This window comes from Paroedura picta, chromosome 3 (assembly GCF_049243985.1).
Source record: "Paroedura picta isolate Pp20150507F chromosome 3, Ppicta_v3.0, whole genome shotgun sequence".
Classification (NCBI taxonomy): domain Eukaryota; kingdom Metazoa; phylum Chordata; class Lepidosauria; order Squamata; family Gekkonidae; genus Paroedura; species Paroedura picta.
The window spans coordinates 169,544,804-169,562,271 of NC_135371.1; the positions used below are offsets into that span (position 1 = coordinate 169,544,804).

At 51.6% G+C, this 17,468-nt stretch overlaps 1 protein-coding gene and 1 long non-coding RNA gene across 2 annotated transcripts in view; one reads left to right on the forward strand and one right to left on the reverse strand.

The window, feature by feature from the left end:
* The window catches only part of CFP (complement factor properdin), a 23,611-nt gene extending 6,341 nt beyond the window's left edge, over positions 1–17,270 (forward strand). The window contains 8 exon segments of the mRNA XM_077329425.1: positions 1,598–1,758; positions 5,426–5,596; positions 7,409–7,606; positions 8,543–8,716; positions 10,365–10,559; positions 13,613–13,724; positions 15,379–15,518; positions 17,055–17,270. Of these exon segments, the coding sequence (XP_077185540.1) occupies positions 1,598–1,758; positions 5,426–5,596; positions 7,409–7,606; positions 8,543–8,716; positions 10,365–10,559; positions 13,613–13,724; positions 15,379–15,518; positions 17,055–17,059 (1,156 nt within the window). The 3' untranslated portion in view covers positions 17,060–17,270.
* Positions 6,269–11,547, reverse strand: LOC143833517 (uncharacterized). Its single transcript, XR_013229657.1, has 3 exons — positions 11,503–11,547; positions 7,754–7,825; positions 6,269–6,294 (listed from the first exon to the last, which is right to left on the reverse strand). It is a non-coding gene; the product is annotated as an uncharacterized LOC143833517 (long non-coding RNA).
* Positions 17,271–17,468: the final 198 nt, after the last annotated feature.

A 17,468-nucleotide genomic window follows, 5' to 3' on the forward strand; every position in this document is an offset into this window, starting at 1 on the left:
CTCCCTCCCTCTTCCTTCCTTCCTTCCTTCCTTCCTTCCTTCCTTCCCCCTCCCTCCCTCTTCCTTCCTTCCTTCCTTCCTTCCTTCCTTCCTTCCTTCCCCCTCCCTCCCTCCCTCCCTCCCCCCCTCTTTCTTTCTTTCTTTCTTTCTTTCTTTCTTTCTTTCTTTCTTTCTTTCTTTCTTTCTTTCTTCTTTCTTTCTTCAAGGAGGTAGTGTCTGTCACTTTGTGAAAATGCTTCAGGGCGGATAATTTTCACTGTTTAGAATGTTTTCAAAAAATATCTGTTTTCCTTCCTACCATCCAAATAGCACTCAAGGCAGCCCCTGTCAGAAGGCTAACCAAGAGGGAAAGGTTACGGAAATTAATCTAGACCAGCAGACCAAACGTTACTGCCGGCCTCACAGCTGTGAACACTAAAACCAGCAAACAGAGTCAAATCAGCGGTCAAATCGGCAGCACGAATCCAAATCGAGTCCCTGACAGAAACGTGGACAGATATATTTGAGAGGATTTTTTGTATGTTTGGATGTGGGGCACACTCCTAAACCTCTCCGTGAACCTTGGAGTTCTCCTGGAAGTATTAACGGATGAGTTCCCCCGGAGAAAATGGTTGCTTCACAGGTTGAACATGATGGCGTCAGATCCTTGCCAAGCCCCTGTTCAGACTCTGCCCTCCCCAGGCTCTATCCCAAGAATTTCCTTCCCCAGAACTGGCAGCCCTAGGCGGGAGGAAATGACCTCACAGGAAGGCGGGATTTCCTGCCCCGTTGCCATAACAGTGGCCTGACCCATTGGCTGTCAGGGAGTGGGAGTCATCAGACCCTGATTGGCCGTCAGGGAGTGGGAGACATCAGACCAATGTCATGCTTTACTTCCGGTGAATTCCCAGAAGTGAAATTACTCTAGAGTTTTGGGGGGATCCTGGTGCATGCCAATGTGGCAGCGTAACTTCTGGGTTTCCACTCAAACTAATATTGCGACAACTCTCCCTTTCCTATGGTTGCTGGCCTCCAGGTGGAGCCTGAAGAGTTCCTGAAATTTCAAGGAACCACATGACGGGGATCAATTCCCCTGGAAGGAATGGCAGCTTTGTAGGGCAGACTCTATGATATACTATAGAGTCTAGGAGAAACAGTCCTAGAGTGACATCACATCCCTGCCGAGCACTCTTCAATACTCCGTCCACTCCAGGCTCCACCCCCCAAGTCCCCAGGAATTTCCCAATCCACAATTGGCAAATCTACCCCTTCCCCTACACCTCCCTGCCAATCGGTGGCTGGGATAGTGGGTGGTAGGCCTACAGGAATCATAGAATCATAGAGTTGGAAGGGACCTCAAGGGTCATCTAGTCCAACCCCCTGCACAATGAAGAAACTTACAACTACCTGACCCCAATTTCAGAAGCAGAAGGGCTGCCCACTGACCCGCAAGTGAAATCACAAGACATACGACACCAATCAATGAGCCCCCCTTCTCCCACGTACCTCTCTCCCACTATCTTCCAGAATTTCCCAGACTGGAACTAGCTACGTAGGAGATGCACGTTCAACTGCAGTGTCTTTTTGACCTTCTTCCTCTTTCTGCCTTCGGCCACAGCCCAGCCGCGTGGAGCGAATGGTCCCCCTGGACTCCCTGCTCCGTGTCCTGTGCGGAAGGGACCCAGCTGCGCAGGCAGGCATGCCATGGCCAGGGGAACTGTGGGGAGGAATCCCGCCGGTGGGAGCTGAAACCCTGTGGATTGGGAGCTTGTTGCCCTGGTGAGTGTCTTGTCTCTGCTGTTGGGTGCGTTTCTTCTGTGCTGGGTGGGTGGGGTTTCGGGGGGGGGGGGTCAAATGTGATACTGCAGTCGATTCTTTACCCCTCCGGTGAGCTCAGCCTCCTCCTGGTTTCACACTTTGCACTTTATTTATTCATTTGTTTACATTATTTGTTGTCTGCCTTTCTCGCTGGGACTGGAGGAGGCCCAAAAAAAGCCTCCTTCCTGCCCCTCCAACAGCCAATCAGCTGGGCAACCTGGAGAAAGAGGAAGGTCTCACTGCTGGCATGACGCCATCACACTGGCAATGTCCAGGTGAAGCTCTGGTATTTGGGCAGAAACTCTATGGTAAAAGGTGGCTTCACCATAGAGGTTTTGCCCAAATACCAGAGCGCCACCTGGATGTCGCTTTTTGTGATAACTTATAATCATCAGTTCATATAAATCCAATTCGGTGTCGGTTGCACTGGCTGCCAAATCAGCCTCCGATCCAATTCAAGCTGTTGGCGTTAATTTTCAAAGCCCCTACCGGTCTGGAACCATCATACCCATGGGATCATGGCCTCTCCCATTACAGGTCCCTCCACTCCCCCTATGGTCATTGATTGTGGGTGTCCTGCATAGTGCAGGGGGTTGGACTAGATGACCCAGGAGGTCCCTTCCAACTCTATGATTCTATGATCGTCTAGCACAGCCTTTCTCAACTGTCTTCGATTGGGAAACCCCTGAAACATTCTTCAGGCTTTGAGAAACCCCAGAAGTGATGCAACTATGCAGAATAGGGTTGGGAAGCAGAGCTGTGGACACGCCCACCTGGGGCCCCTCCCCTTCCCGCTGCTTCCAGGCCCATTACTGGCCATTTGGGAGGGGCAGGTCAACATCCGATAAATGTTTAACAAATTCTAAAAATATAAAAAAAATTAACTCCTACCCATTCGGGGAACTCTTTCAGGGACACCAAGAAACCTGGGTTGAGAAAGCCAGCTCTAGCAGGTGCTGACCACAGATGTCTCAACAGGGGAAGGGCCTTTTCCATTGTGGCCCCGACCGTATGGAATGCACTCTCAGGTGGTCCCTGTGCCCTGCCAGATTTGCTTAACTTCCACAGGGCAAGCAAAGCTGCAGAGTTTAGGGTGGCCTTTGACGGGTCACCCTGTTTGGGCTCTTTTAAGAGAGATATGCTGTGTATTTTTATATATTGTATTTGTTGTTTGATTATATGTCATTTTGACCTTATTGGTTTTAATGTTGTAAGGCGCCACGAGCGGTGACTTACCCCAAAAATCTAGCTGTTATTAATAACTACCTGTTATTAATATTATTGTATGGTTATTCATATGTTATAGATTGTTTTATGTATTGTTCATATTTATTTATTTATTTATTTATTTATGTTCCATGTAAACCGCCCTGAGCCTCTGGGGAGGGCGGTACAAAAATAAAATAAAATAAAATAAAATAAAATAAAATAAAATAAAATAAAATAAAATAAAATAAAATAAAAACTAAATTTAGTACGGGGCAACTCTGACATAGGAACAAATGGCAACTTTACAAGACGGGCTTTATGGCCGCCTATCCCACCAGGGAGAGCCTCTTGTGGCGCAGAGTGGTAGGGCAGCAGACATGCAGTCTGAAGCTCTGACCATGAGGCTGGGAGTTCGATCCCAGCAGCTGGCTCAAGGTTGACTCAGCCTTCCATCCTTCCGAGGTCGGTAAAATGAGTAACCAGCTTGCTGGGGGGTAAACGGTAATGACTGGGGAAGGCACTGGCAAACCACCCCGTATTGAGTCTGCCATGAAAACGCTGGAGGGCGTCACCCCAAGGGTCAGACATGACTCAGTGCTTGCACAGGGGATACCTTTACCTTTACCCCACCAGGGTCTGCCCGACCCCTACTCCAGCCTCCCACAGGCTCTGTCTCTAATTCGCCCAGAATTTCCCAGGCCAGAATGAGCAGATTTAATGATCTCCAACACACAATTGGACCCGTATGGTTGTTTACAGCTCCGTAGTCCATAAAAACCATGCTCTCAGAGTCCTATTGACTGCGGCTGATTTTCTCCTGCTCCCACATTACTTTGATTTAAACATATTGGCTGAATCTTTCGCTTTAATCTCTACCCATAGCTCAGACGCGCTCTCTTTTGATTATAGGAGCCGACGCTTTTAGATTCATCTTTTGTAATGGCTCTGATGTGCTCTCTCTCTCTCTCTCTCTCTCTCGATGAAGCATGGCTGTGTTTTGCAAAGTAAATGCATACAGTTGATCATCTCGCTTGCTTTGCTTACTGATGAGAAACCGAGACCTCTGGGCCTCATTACAGCTGGTGGGCAAACACGTAAGCCTTTGTTCCAGCACACTGTGCAGGGATGTTTGAAGCCCTGCAAAGGAGTTTTCCTTCAACTTAAGCTGGGAGGAAGATCCAGCTGGTGGGATTTCTATAGGGCTGCCAGCTTTGAGTTGGGACAATTCTGGAGGCTGGCGTTGGAGGCGTTTGGGGAGGAGCAGGCCCTCAGTGGCGTACAATGCTATAGGGTCCACCGTCCGAAGGAGTCATTTGCTCCAGGGGAACTGACCTAAGATTGTGGGTTATCTGGGTCTCATGTGGGGGCTGGCCCCTCTGTTGAACAATCCACATTCAGAGGAAGCAGAGCTCTGGACACCAGTGCTGGAAAGTGGCAACAGGACAAGTTTGGTGTAGTGGTTAGGAGTGCGGACTTCTAATCTGGCATGCCGGGTTCGATTCTGCACTCCCCCACATGCAACCAGCTGGGTGACCTTGGGCTAGTCACAGCACTGATAAAGCTGTTCTGACCGAGCTGTGATATCAGGGCTCTCTCAGCCTCACCCACCCCACAGGGTGTCTGTTGTGGGGAGAGGAAAGGGAAGGCGAATGTAAGCCGCTTTGAGCCTCCTTTGGGTAGAGAAAAGCGGCATATAAGACCCAACTCTTCTTCTTCTTCAAGTCTTCTGTACCTGGTTAGCTGGCCCTCTACAGCAACTGGTTAACTGGTGCGTGAAGCGGGCTTGTGGTTTAGACGGACTGGAGATTTGGGGGCAGAGCTGGGGAAGGAGCTCGACAGGTACGAAGCCACAGAGATCACTCTCCAAAGCGGCCTTTTTCTCCACGGATCTGGAAGGGATCTCTGGCCTCTTAGAGATCAGGGGTCATTCGGGTGGCCAACAAGCACGCCTGGCCTCGACCAGGGCCAGGGCCTTTTCGGTCCTGGCCCCCACCTGGTGGAATGAGCTCCCGGGTGAGCTGCAGGCCCTGCAGGAGCTTCCGGCGTTCCGCAGGGCCTGCAAAACGGAGCTCTTCCACCAGGTCTACGGTTGAGGCCAGGGCGGTGAGGAAGATTGGGCTGAGCCCCCCCTGGTAATAGTTAGGCAGCATCTAGGCTGTGTGGTATCGAGGGAACCCTCTTCCCGCCTCCGTTATTAGATGTTTTTTGGGATGGGTGATTAATTCCGCCGTGTTTCTATGTTGATGCTGTTGTGCTTATGTCCTGTATATTTAATTGGGTTTCTTTTGGGGTTTTAGAAGCACCCCCGTGAGGAAATGGTCTCTTCTGCATCGGGAAGGATTCCGGACACGATGTGGGGTAGTTTATTCTGTGGCCGGGGGTGGCCCGTCCGTTGACCTGATCTCTTCTTTCCTCACAGTGATGGGCGGCTGGTCGGAATGGGGGGCTTGGGGCCCTTGCTCGGTGACTTGTCTCAAGGGGGTCCAGACCAGGGAGCGGAGCTGCACCAACCCGCCCCCGGCATGCGGAGGCACCTGCCCAGGTAGCAAGGTGGAGACGCGTTCCTGCGACACCCAGCAAGTCTGTCCGAGTAAGTTTTGGCGATGGGAGAAATAACAGGAGACTGATGGGTTGCAGGATGGGGGGGATTGATAGAAGGGGACTGAGGTGAGGTGAAGTGCTGATTCTGTGACCTTAGGCAGATTGTGAGAGGGTGGGCAGAAGGGACTGGGTCCTGTCTTGCATGTCCAGGGAAATGCTGATCACGATTTTGGTCAGGGATTCTGGGGAGGGGGGCGGGCATCATCTGGGCATGGAATTGGGGTCACTGTGGGTGGGCAGGTAGTTGAGAATTGCCTGCATTCTGCAGGGGGTTGGACTAGATGACCCTGGAGGCCCCTTCCGACTCTATCATTCCAGCCTGCCTTTTATTATCTCTCGCGTGAGTGGCTGGGTCAGCCTCTTTGGTATGAAATGAACGGATGGAAACTTGAATTCAAGTTAAGACTGTATTTTACTGATTTAATGCTATCGGCCCCGAGTCTTATGGGAAGGGCAGGCTGGAAGAAGAATGATGATTCCACCAGGCATTTGCATCTACAGGACCCCCCCCCCCCCCCAGACTGAGAGGTCGAACCTACCAAGGGGGTGTCAAAATTATTGTTGTCAAAATACTGTTCTAGGTCCAGTTGGTATGTTATTGTTGTTGTACTGACACTGTTCCATGTAGATGTTCCGAAATGTTTTCTGTGAACTGCCCAGAGCCGTCAGGAAGGGCGGTATAAAAATCTAAACAAAGAAACAAATGAAATGATGATTTATTAATAATAATGAAAAAAAAATTGGTAGAACCGTAAAAGAGTAATCTGGCAAGTACTGCAGCATTCTGTATAGACCAGGGGTAGTCAAACTGCGGCCCTCCAGATGTCCATGGACTACAATTCCCAGGACCCCCTGCCAGCGAATGCTGGCAGGGGCTCCTGGGAATTGTAGTCCATGGACATCTGGAGGGCCGCAGTTGGACTACCCCTGGTATAGACGATCTGTTGGGGAAATGGAGAATGCAAGCATTGTCGAACAGTGGCCCTCCAGATGTCCGTGGACTACAGTGCCCATGAGCCCATGCCAGTTGGCAGGGGCTCATGGGAATTGTAGTCCACTGAGATCTGGACGGCCACCATTTAGTCACCCCGGCCTGGGCTGGAGGAAGAAAGGCATGGAGATGAGGCAAGAGAGGGAAAGAGGGAAAGAGAGGGAAAGATTTAGCCCCCATGTTGTTCCCTCTTTTTGGATACCTTCCTCCAGCCAGTTTGGTGTAGTGGTTAGGAATGCGGACTTCTAATCTGGCATGCCGGGTTCGATTCTGTGCTCCCCCACATGCAGCCAGCTGGGTGACCTTGGGCTCGTCAGGGCACTGATAAAGCTGTTCTGACCGAGCAGTGATATCAGGGCTCTCTCAACCTCACCCACCCCACAGGGTGTCTGTTGTGGGGAGAGGAATGGGAAGGCGACTGTAAGCTGCTTTGAGCCTCCTTCGGGTAGGGAAAAGCGGCATATAAGAACCAACTCTTCTTCTTCAGTAATCTCAGGGCTCTCTCAGCCTCACCCACCTCACAGGGTGTCTGTTGTGGGGAGAGGAAAGGGAAGGCGAATGTAAGCCACTTTGAGACTCCTTTGGGTAGAGAAAAGTGGCCTATAAGAACCAACTCTTCTTCTTCAGTAATATCAGGGCTCTCTCAGCCTCCCCTCCCTCACAGGGTGTCTGTTATGGGTAGAGGAAAGGGAAGGCGACTGTAAGCTGCTTTGAGCCTCCTTCGGGTAGAGGAAAGCGGCATATAAGAATCAACTCTTCTTCTTCTTCTTCTTCATCCCCCTAATCCTTCTGTGCCCCCTTCTTTTGCAGCCAATGGGAACTGGGGGAGCTGGGAGGCATGGGGCGCCTGCTCTGCCACTTGTATCCCGGAAGGTTCGGCCCGGAAGCCCACAAAGGAGCGTCGCCGTCCATGCAACAACCCCGCGCCTTCCAGTAACCCACCAGGTAACTGGTGTCCGGGGAACGACAGAGAGTCCCAAGAGTGTGCAGGACTGCCCTTCTGTCCAGGTAAGAGGGAAGAAAGCCTCATCATCCCTCCCCCCTACTAAATTCTACATGATGACACCCTGTTCCTTTTCGGGGATCACAAGGGCGGGCATCAGTGAGACTAGAGATCCCTGTGGGACCGGGGGATCCTCTGGACCTATAGCTCACCTCCAGGCTAAAGGTTTCAGTTCCCCTTGATAGCCAGATTTGGGTTCTTCTGCCCGTCCCCAATGAATCACCCTGAGGGAAAAACCTTTTTATAATTTTACTGCAGAAGAAAGACAGACACAGGGGGGTTCCCAAATCTGCGTGGAGAACAATAAAATTACATGAGATAAAATAACTTCCCATTGGAGGCGGGGAAAGATGATGCCCTCACGGGTCAAGCCAATCACCTGGGGTCTCCACCCCCCTTGGACATCCCACGGGACCACCCTGCAGCCACCAAGCCAGCCCCCCCCCCAAAAGTTGCTGACAAGTTCTGAAAAGCTGCTCCCGCACAATTGTTTACATCAACGGTAGTGACCCACTCTTCTTCCATTTCTCTAGCCTTGAGGAGGACTATCTCAGCTATGAAATGAACTTTGGTCTTGTGAGAGAGGTTATCAAAAATTACATTCCAGAGAGGATCAGCCCAGTTTAGACAACATCTTATAAACAATTTATCTTCGTTCCTCCTTGCAGGGCAGGGGTAGTCAACCTGTGGTCCTCCAGATGTCCATGGACTACAATTCCCATGAGCCCCTGCCAGCGTTTGCTGGCAGGGGCTCATGGGAATTGTAGTCCATGGACATCTGGAGGACCACAGGTTGACTACCCCTGCTGTAGGGAGAATGGCACATTTTTAGAGTGGTGAAAATTCTGGCTGTGAATCCACGATGCCCTTGCTCGAAATAGTCTTTGTACCTTCTCAGTATCTCACTATCGTTCTTTCTCTGTCTGTGCTGCCCCCCTCAGTGGGTGGCAACTGGGGCAGCTGGAAGCCTTCCAGCGACTGCTCAGTGACCTGCGCGGTGGGCCGGCAACTGGAGAAGCGTCTGTGTGACAGTCCCGCGCCAAAGTACGGAGGGCAGAGCTGCCAAGGGCCAGACACTCGGAGTTTCGCCTGCAACACCAAGGTGCCTTGTCCAGGTAAAGTGGAACAAGCTGGAAGGGATTTGGAAGCCTGTCACGAGTGAGTAACCTGGGCTGATTCTGCACTTACTTTGTTTATTCCATTGTGGAACCTGCTGAATTCAGATTGATTTGAACTCGGGTCTTCCTCTATCTTCCCCCCCCCCACATCATTGAAACAGAAAGTGTTCTGCACTCGATTGGGGAAGCTCAGAACGGGGGGGGGGGGGAGCCAAGTGCAGCAGGAGCCTCTTTATTTTCTTGAATGGGGCCGGGGCGGGGGGGGGGGGATTGGAGAAAACAGAGGCAGGGGAATAAATCCAAGAGGCAAATCTCTGCTGAGAGAAGTTAGGGTTTCTGGAGCGCAGTCACTTTAACAGAAGCCTTGCAACAGGGAACCAGGAAGTCTTTGAACTGACACTCTGGCCAATCAGGGAAGACTACAGCAAGGCAGCAAGTTAATTCAGAAAAAATAGAGAGCTACACATTTACGCATGGCAGTTTTTGAAATATCGAGGCTTATATCCACTCCAGGATCTCCGGGGCGGGGGGGGGGGAAGGTAGGGTCACCACGAATCAGTCATGCATGTTGCAGAGGGAAGATTTAAAGCGCCCAAAATCAAAATGCAACTCTAATTCAGTGTAGATGGGTGGGATTCATTCGAACTGGGGGTGGGTAAAATGCCCCGTGCAGTCTACACCCTCGGCCGTGGGACCTAGAGACTGCCCCATCTGGCTTGTTTGCTCTTGTCAGTTCTTCTGGCCACCCCTTCAAATGTCCCATTCCCCAGAAGGCAGCCAGTTTTGGCTACCAATTTCTGGACGTCCTTCCAGAACTAACACTGCCTCTGCTTCAGCGGGCTTTTGAATCCCTTTGTGAAGTCCATAAGGAGGGTTCATGGCCTCTTGTGGCGCAGTGTGGTAAAGCAGCCGACATGCTGTCTGAAGCTCTGCCCATGAGGCTGGGAGTTTGATCCCAGCAGCCGGCTCAAGGTTGACTCAGCCTTCCATCCTTCCGAGGTCGGTAAAATGAGGACCCAGCTTGCTGGGGGGGTAAAAGGTAATGACGGGGGAAGGCACTGGCAAACCACCCTGTATTGAGTCTGCCATGAAAACGCTGGAGGGCGTCACCCCAAGGGTCAGACATGAGTTTAAGACAGATCTATGCTTGCACAGGGGATACCTTTACCTTTTCCTTTAAGGAGGGTTCAGTCCCTAACATCTCTAGTTAATGGGATGTGAAAGACCTCTGCCTGAGACCCTGGGGGGTCTCTGCCAATCGGAGTGGACAACTGACCTTGATGGGCTGAGGGCGGATTCAGTATTAAGCAATTTCATTGGTCACATCAATAAAGCTTCTCAACCACTCCAGGTCCAGATTTGGCCTAGCGCAAGGGTAGTCAAACTGCGGCCCTCCAGATGTCCATGGACTACATTTCCCAGGAGCCCCCTGCCAGCGAATGCTGGCAGGGGCTCATGGGAATTGTAGTCTATGGACATCTGGAGGGCCGCAGTTTGACTACCCCTGGCCTAGCGCAAAACATGGGAGGAGGGTCTCTCTAGCTTCTGCCTCCTACACTGCATTACTGAACGGAAAGGCCCACGGGGAGGGGGGCAATCTAATGACCGCCGTCTTCCTGAGCCTGTCCTCTCACCCTCCGCACAGTGGATGGACACTGGTCCGAGTGGTCGGATTGGTCCCCCTGCACCCGGCACACCTTCACCGGAAAGATCGAATGTCGGCAGATCCCCGGACTTCAGAGGAGGACCAGACGGTGCGCCGGACGGGCCCATGAAGGGAAGCGCTGCCCCGGGGACTACAACGAAATGAGAAACTGCTACAGCGTCAATAAGTGCATGTGTGAGTCTGTCTGGGTGGGCGTCTTTTTGCAAGAGGCAAGGCTGTGACAAAAGGGTTTGAGCCCTGAGGCATGTTGGAAGAGCGAAACTTCAAGGGTGGTCAGCAGTGTGGACTTCTAATCTGGCAAACTGGGTTTGATTCTCCACTTCTCCTCTGCATGCAGCCAGCTGGGTGACCTTGGGCTTGCCACAGCGTTGATAAATTTATTCTGACCGAGCAGTAACATCAGGGCTCTCTCAGCCTCACCCACCTCACAGGGTGTGTGTTGTAGGGAGAGGAAAGAGAAGGTGACTGCAAGCCACTTTGAGACTCCTTCAGGTAGAGAAAAGTGGCATATAAGAACCAAATCTTCTTCTTCTTCAGTAATATCAGGGCTCTCTGAACCCCACCTCCCTCACAGGGTGTCTGTTGTGGGGAGAGGAAAGGGAAGGTGATTGTAAGCTGCTTTGAGACTCCTTCAGGTAGAGAAAAGCAGCATATAAGAACCAACCCTTCTTCTTCTTCAGTAATATCAGGGCTCTCTCAGCCTCCCCTCCCTCACAGGGTGTCTGTTGTGGGGAGAGGAAAGGGAAGGCGACTGTAAGCCGCTTTGAGACTCCTTCGGGTAGAGAAAAGCGGCATCTAAGAACCAACTCTTCTTCTTCTTCAGTAATATCAGGGCTCTCTCAGCCTCCCCTCCCTCACAGGGTGTCTGTTGTGGGGAGAGGAAAGGGAAGGTGATTGTAAGCTGCTTTGAGACTCCTTCAGGTAGAGAAAAGCAGCATATAAGAACCAACCCTTCTTCTTCTTCAGTAATATCAGGGCTCTCTCAGCCTCCCCTCCCTCACAGGGTGTCTGTTGTGGGGAGAGGAAAGGGAAGGCGACTGTAAGCCGCTTTGAGACTCCTTCGGGTAGAGGAAAGCGGCATCTAAGAACCAACTCTTCTTCTTCTAAGGTTTCCCACCTGGCTATTATGGTTTCCATGCCAATCTCTAAGTGGGGCCTAGAGCTCTCCCAGGATCCAACTGGTCTCCAGGCAACAGAGATCAGGTCCTGTGGAGAATATGGCTGCATTGGAAGGTTGGCTCTAGCAGGGGTGGCCCAACAGCGGCTCTCCAGATGTCCATGGACTACAATTCCCATGAGCCCCTGCCAGCAGGGGCTCATGGGAATTGTAGTCCATGGACATCTGGAGAGCCACAGTTGGGCCACCCCTGCTCTATGGCAGCATAGCTACCTGAGACTTCCTCCCCTCCCCAAATCCCACCCTTCTCAGGCTTCACCCTCAAACCTCCAGGGGTTTCCCGACCAAGGCAAGAAATCCAGACCAAGAGAATGCGAGGTGCCTGTATACAGAAGCACAAAAAACAGAAATCAAATACATTCTAGACTAAATATATAAATGTGCTCCAGTTGAAAAAGTGTCAAGAAAATAATTGTAGTGTAAACTCTCATGTTGTCAGTCAGAAGAAAAGCGATCACCATGTGTTTTGACAAAGCCGCCTTTAACAGCCGTCAAATATACATTGTTTTCTGAAAGATGCAGCAGATTCCTGTATCTAAAATTTGTGTGAAACATATAAGCTGTATCCTGCAATGTTCCTGAGGTTAAACTGTCAACCATATAAATTGGGCGTATCTTCTTTTGGGGGCGTAGCCCAAAAGCACGTTCTTTTAAAAGCTAGTTTTCAGTAACCCCGACTTCTTTATTCTCTTGGTGATTTAGAAAAAGTGCTTACAGAATTCTGTCTCTCAGGAAGTAAAATCTTTCCACAAAACAATGTTACCGATACTGTTAGAGGCACATCGGTTCAATTAATGGTTAAAGACATCTTCAAGATTGCTAAAAGTTCATCAGGAACAAGCCTGTGCCATGCTTAAATGTAAATATTACAGAACGGGCGAAGTCAAATCACTGCTAAGAACATAAGAAGAGCCCTGCTGGAGGTCACGGAAACCTCCATATTATATATTAATAAGAATATATTCATAAGAATATTTATTCATAAGAATATAAGAGTCCTCCTGGATCAGACTAGTGGTCATAGAATCATAGAATCATAGAGCTGGAAGGCGCCATACAGGCCATCTAGTCCAACCCCCTGCTCAATGCAGGATCAGCCCTAAGCATCCTAAAGCATCCAAGAGGTCCATCTGGTCCAGCATCGTGTCTCACACTGTGGCCAGCCAGTTCCTCTGGAGGGCCAACCACAGGGCAGAGAAGCTGAGACCTTCATAAGAACATCAGTAGAGCCCTGCTGGGTCAGACCAGGGGTCCATCTAGCCAGCATCCTGTCTCATTCAGTAGCCAACTGTTTCCTCTGGAGGACCAGTAACAGGTTATAGAGGTCGAGGACTTCATAAGAACTTCAGAAGAGCCCTGCTGGGTCAGACCAGGGGTCCATCTAGTCCAGCATCCTGTTTCATTCAGTAGCCAACTGTTTCCTCTGGAGGACCAGTAACAGGTTATAGAGGTCGAGGACTTCATAAGAACTTCAGAAGAGCCCTGCTGGGTCAGACCAGGGGTCCATCTAGTCCAGCATCCTGTTTCATTCAGTAGCCAACTAGTTCCTCTGGAGGACTAGTAAAAGGTTATAGAGGTTGAGGACTTCATAAGAACTTCAGAAGAGCCCTGCTGGGTCAGACCAGGGGTCCATCTAGTCCAGCATTCCATCTCACATAGTGGACAGACAGTTCCTCTGGAGGGCCAACAACAAGGTAGAGAGGTCAAGGTCTTCATGAGAACCTCAGAAGGGCCCTGCTGGATCAGACTAGGGGTCCATCTGGTCCAGCATCTTGCCTCCCACAGCAGCTGGCCACTTACTGTGCAGGGCTAACGAACAGGACACAGATGCTGAGGCCTCCCCCTGATGTTGCCTCCTGTCACTGGTATTCAGAGGTTTATTGCCTCCGAATCTCGGAGAGGTCCCCGTGTGGAATGACGGAGTCTAGGAAGGAGCCCTGCAAAAAACAAGCTAGTCCTGCAAGTTTACAGCCAAAGCTGCCTGTGTCTCGTTCCGATTACCCGCTGCCTGTAGGTGGATGATTGGTCTGATGGGCCTGGTTTGTCTCAGTGCCAGGTACCTGGACGGACTGGAGTGCCTGGAGTCTGTGCGAGCCGGCTTGTGGGGAGAACCCAGTGAGATCCCGCAAAAGGGAGTGCAAGGTCGTCTACCCTGAGTACTCGTAAGTGACATGGGTCGAGGGGGGGGGGCTGGGTGGAGGGGACCAGGAGGCCAAGATCCAGCCTCTCTGCTACTTCCACATGCCCTCCCTGCCCATCTGCCCCTCCTCCACCACCCACCTGTGCATCTTTCCCCAACTTACTCACTTCTGAGGCCTCCTTTCATGCTCCTAGCCACATGTCCTGCTTGTGGACCTCCTGGTAGCCTCTGGGTTTTGGCCACTGTGGGACACAGAGGGTTGGACTGGGTGGGCTCTTTGCCTGATCCAACATGGCTTCTCTTATGTTCTTAAGGCTGCTGGTGGACCTCCTGATGGCACCTTGGTTTGGGCCACTGTATGACACAGAGTGGTGGACTGGATGGGCCATTGACCTGATCCAACATGACTTCTCTTATGTTCTCATGGCCCTGCTGGTGGAACTCCTGATGGCCCCTGGGTTTGGGCCACTGTATGACACAGAGTGGTGGACTGGATGGGCCACTGGCCTGATCCAACATGGCTTCTCTTATGTTCTTAAAGCTGCTGGTGGACCTCCTGATGGCCCCTGGGTTTGGGCCACTGTATGACACAGTGTTGGACTGGATGGGCCATTGGCCTGATCCAACATGGCTTCTCTTATGTTCTTAAGGCTGCTGGTGGACCTCCTGATGGTACCTTGGTTTTGGCCACTGTGTGGCACAGAGTGTTGGACTGGAGGGGCCACTGGCCTGATCCAACATGGCTTCTCTTATGTTCTCTGCCTCCCCTTGTGATTCTGGGCAGCACATACAGCCCAGAGAATGGTTGGGAAAGAAGGCCTGCAAGTGAGCAAGCAGGTGGGGAAAGTGTGTCTGACCAGCAACAGGGCAGGCATGCAGACTGTGTGGCAGGGGGAAGGGGACACAGTGGCAGTGGGCTCCACCAGAAGTGGGTGGCCTTCAAGATTAGACGCAGGACATGCGTCTGTTGAGCAAGAGGCCTTTTAATTTGCTGTCTTGAGCAAGAGGCCTTTTAATTTGCACACCCATTCCAAAGCCATCTTGTCCCTGCTGACATTCTAAAATTCCTTGGTGGGCACCCAGAAAGGTGGCATGAGCATTTTGGGTATCCTGGCCACTGAGTCCACCCTTCAAAGCACTCCTTTATCTCCAGAGCAACAGTGGTTAAGAGTGGCAGCCTCTAATCTGGAAACCTAGTTTGATTCCCCACTCTTCCACACGCGGCCAGCTGGGTGACCTTGAGCCAGCCACAGTTCTCCTGGAGCTCTCTCGCCCTCACCTCTCTCACAGTGTGTCTGTTGTGGGGAGAGGAAGGGAAGGCAGTTGTAAGCCGCTTTGAGATGCTTTTGTGTAGTGTAAAGCGGGGCACAAGAAGACCAGCTCTTCTTCTCTTCTTGGTGGGAAAGGAGCTTCCGTGTGTCACTGATTTAGGGACGAGGACAATGTCCCTGGCAGCTGGCAGGAGAGAATGGAACATCCGCTTTGGGCCGGAGTAGGGAAGACCAAAAAGGGAGTTGTCCTGTTTTTTGGGGGGCGAGGGAGACCGTGTCTTCAACAGAGGGAAACGGATAGAAGAGGGCCGATGAATCCAGATTGGATTTGGCCTGCTTGGGGTGGGAGACGTGTCCCGAGCCAGCCAGGCCCACGATTTTAACATCCCTCCCCCACCCCGGCAGGATGGACATCCAGGAAGGCACTGGGAAGATGCTGAACACCAGCTTCTGGGGAGAGCCAAAGCCTTTGTGTGAACTCCTGGATGGGCAGAGGCGGGAGCTGGTGGAGACAGCTCCATGTCAAAACGTGCTACCTTGCACAGGTGAGGAGAAGGTGGGGGGACGGGGCTTCTGGGGAGGAGAAACGCTTGGGGTGAGGGGGCTGGGCAAGGCATCATCCGTTGATGAGATCTGGAAACAAGATTTCCGGGCTTTAAGCCTCAGCAAGTCAACACTACTTTTCTCAGCTGTCTGTATCAGTATGTGGGATCCTGAGGGCTTGCTTTAAGTTGTGTGGCTAGCCTGACGGTTTTCCCTACATAGAATCATAGAATCATAGAGTTGGAAGGGACCTCCTGGGTCATCTAGTCCAACCCCCTGCACTATGCAGGACACTCACAACCCTATTGCTTATCCACTGTCACCTGCCACCCCCTTGAGCCTTCACAGAATCAGCCTCTCTGTCAGATGGCTCTCCAGCCTCTGTTCAAAAATCTCCAAAGATGGAGAACCCACCACCTCCTGAGGAAGCCTGTTCCACTGAGGAACCGCTCTGACTGTCAGGACCTTCTTCCGGATGTTGAGACAGAATTTAGAATGATAGAATCACAGAGTTGGAAGGGACCTCCTGGGTCATCTAGTCCAACCCCCTGCACTATGCAGGACACTCACAACCCTCTCACTCATCCACTGTGACCTGCCACCCCCTTGAATCTTCACAGAACCATCACATGTGGCGCGCATGCTGCTTTTAGGTTCCCCCCACCCCAGCCACTGGCAGAGGATAGAGGAGCAGAGTTGTCAAATCCAGGCCAGGATTCTCTGGGAGATATTGGGGGGGGGGCTTGTGTGGAGGCTGGGAACTACAGGGACCCCCCATGAGATGCCATGCCACAGAGCCCCTCCGCCTTCCAAAGCACCCATTTCCTCCAGGGAGAATAATCTCGGTAGCATGGAGATGAGCTGTAATTCTGGGGGATCCCCAGCCCCCACCTGGAGCCTGGCATCCCTCAGGGCTTCCAGTCCTGGCTGGGCCTCAGTGTAATGGGAAGAGAGGCTTCATGATGTTCTGGCCTTCTTGACAACACCCCCCTCCCCCGTGAATGGCCCTCCTGTGAAGCCAAATTAGGGGGGGGGGTATCCATAAGAAACAGAACAGGGTGTTGTTCCAGGGCCTGTTGCCTCCCTCCTGTACACAGAAGCCTTGGATCAGTGGCTCTCAACCTTCCTAATGCCACGACCCTTTAATCCAGTTCCTCATGCTGTGGTGACCCCCAACCATAGAATTATGCAAGGGTCCTTTCACAGAAATTAAACCGACCCACAGCGTGAAGATCCATTGTTCACGACTGTATATAAATTGTTTTTTTTTTCCCGGGTTCTCAGTTCAGCTCTGCCTCTTGTCCCACCATGCCGATCTCGCTCTTTTCCGCTGCTCCAGACAGACGAACGCTCTAGCTCGATCTACCCCGCAAGGCTGTTGTGTGGATGGCGCCCCCCTCCCCGGCCAAGCTGCTTGCCCTGTCGCGACCCCCCCAGGTTGAGAACCACTGCCTCAGATCCAACCCTAAAGCTCTCTGCTGACCTAACCCTACCCTCCTCCATCTTACGGATGTCATTTCTTCCCTTTATTTCTTCAGACTGATTTTGCAGGAGGAAACGTCATGGATTTTCAGCGCTGGATGCTGGCCCGGTGTAGGATTACAGGAAGTGGACATGCCTCCGTTATTTTTGCTTCCTGTGGCTTTTGTACAGCGGATTTCCCCCTAATAACTTCCTTCCTCTGACTGGAATGGTCCCCCTGGGACACGCCCTCCCCATCTGAATCCTCAGTATATTAAATTGTGTATAATGTACCGGATTGGTGTGTCTCTCTGCCCAGGTACGAGTCTGACGAGGGTGATAAATTGAGAAACGGGATTCCTCCTGTCCTAATTAATAGTCCCCACATCCCCCTGCAAAGAGGGCAAGGGCTTATGGGAAATGTAGTCCATGGACATCTGGAAAGCTGCAGTTTGGCCAACCCTGGTCTAGGGTGTTATCTTTTGGAGGGT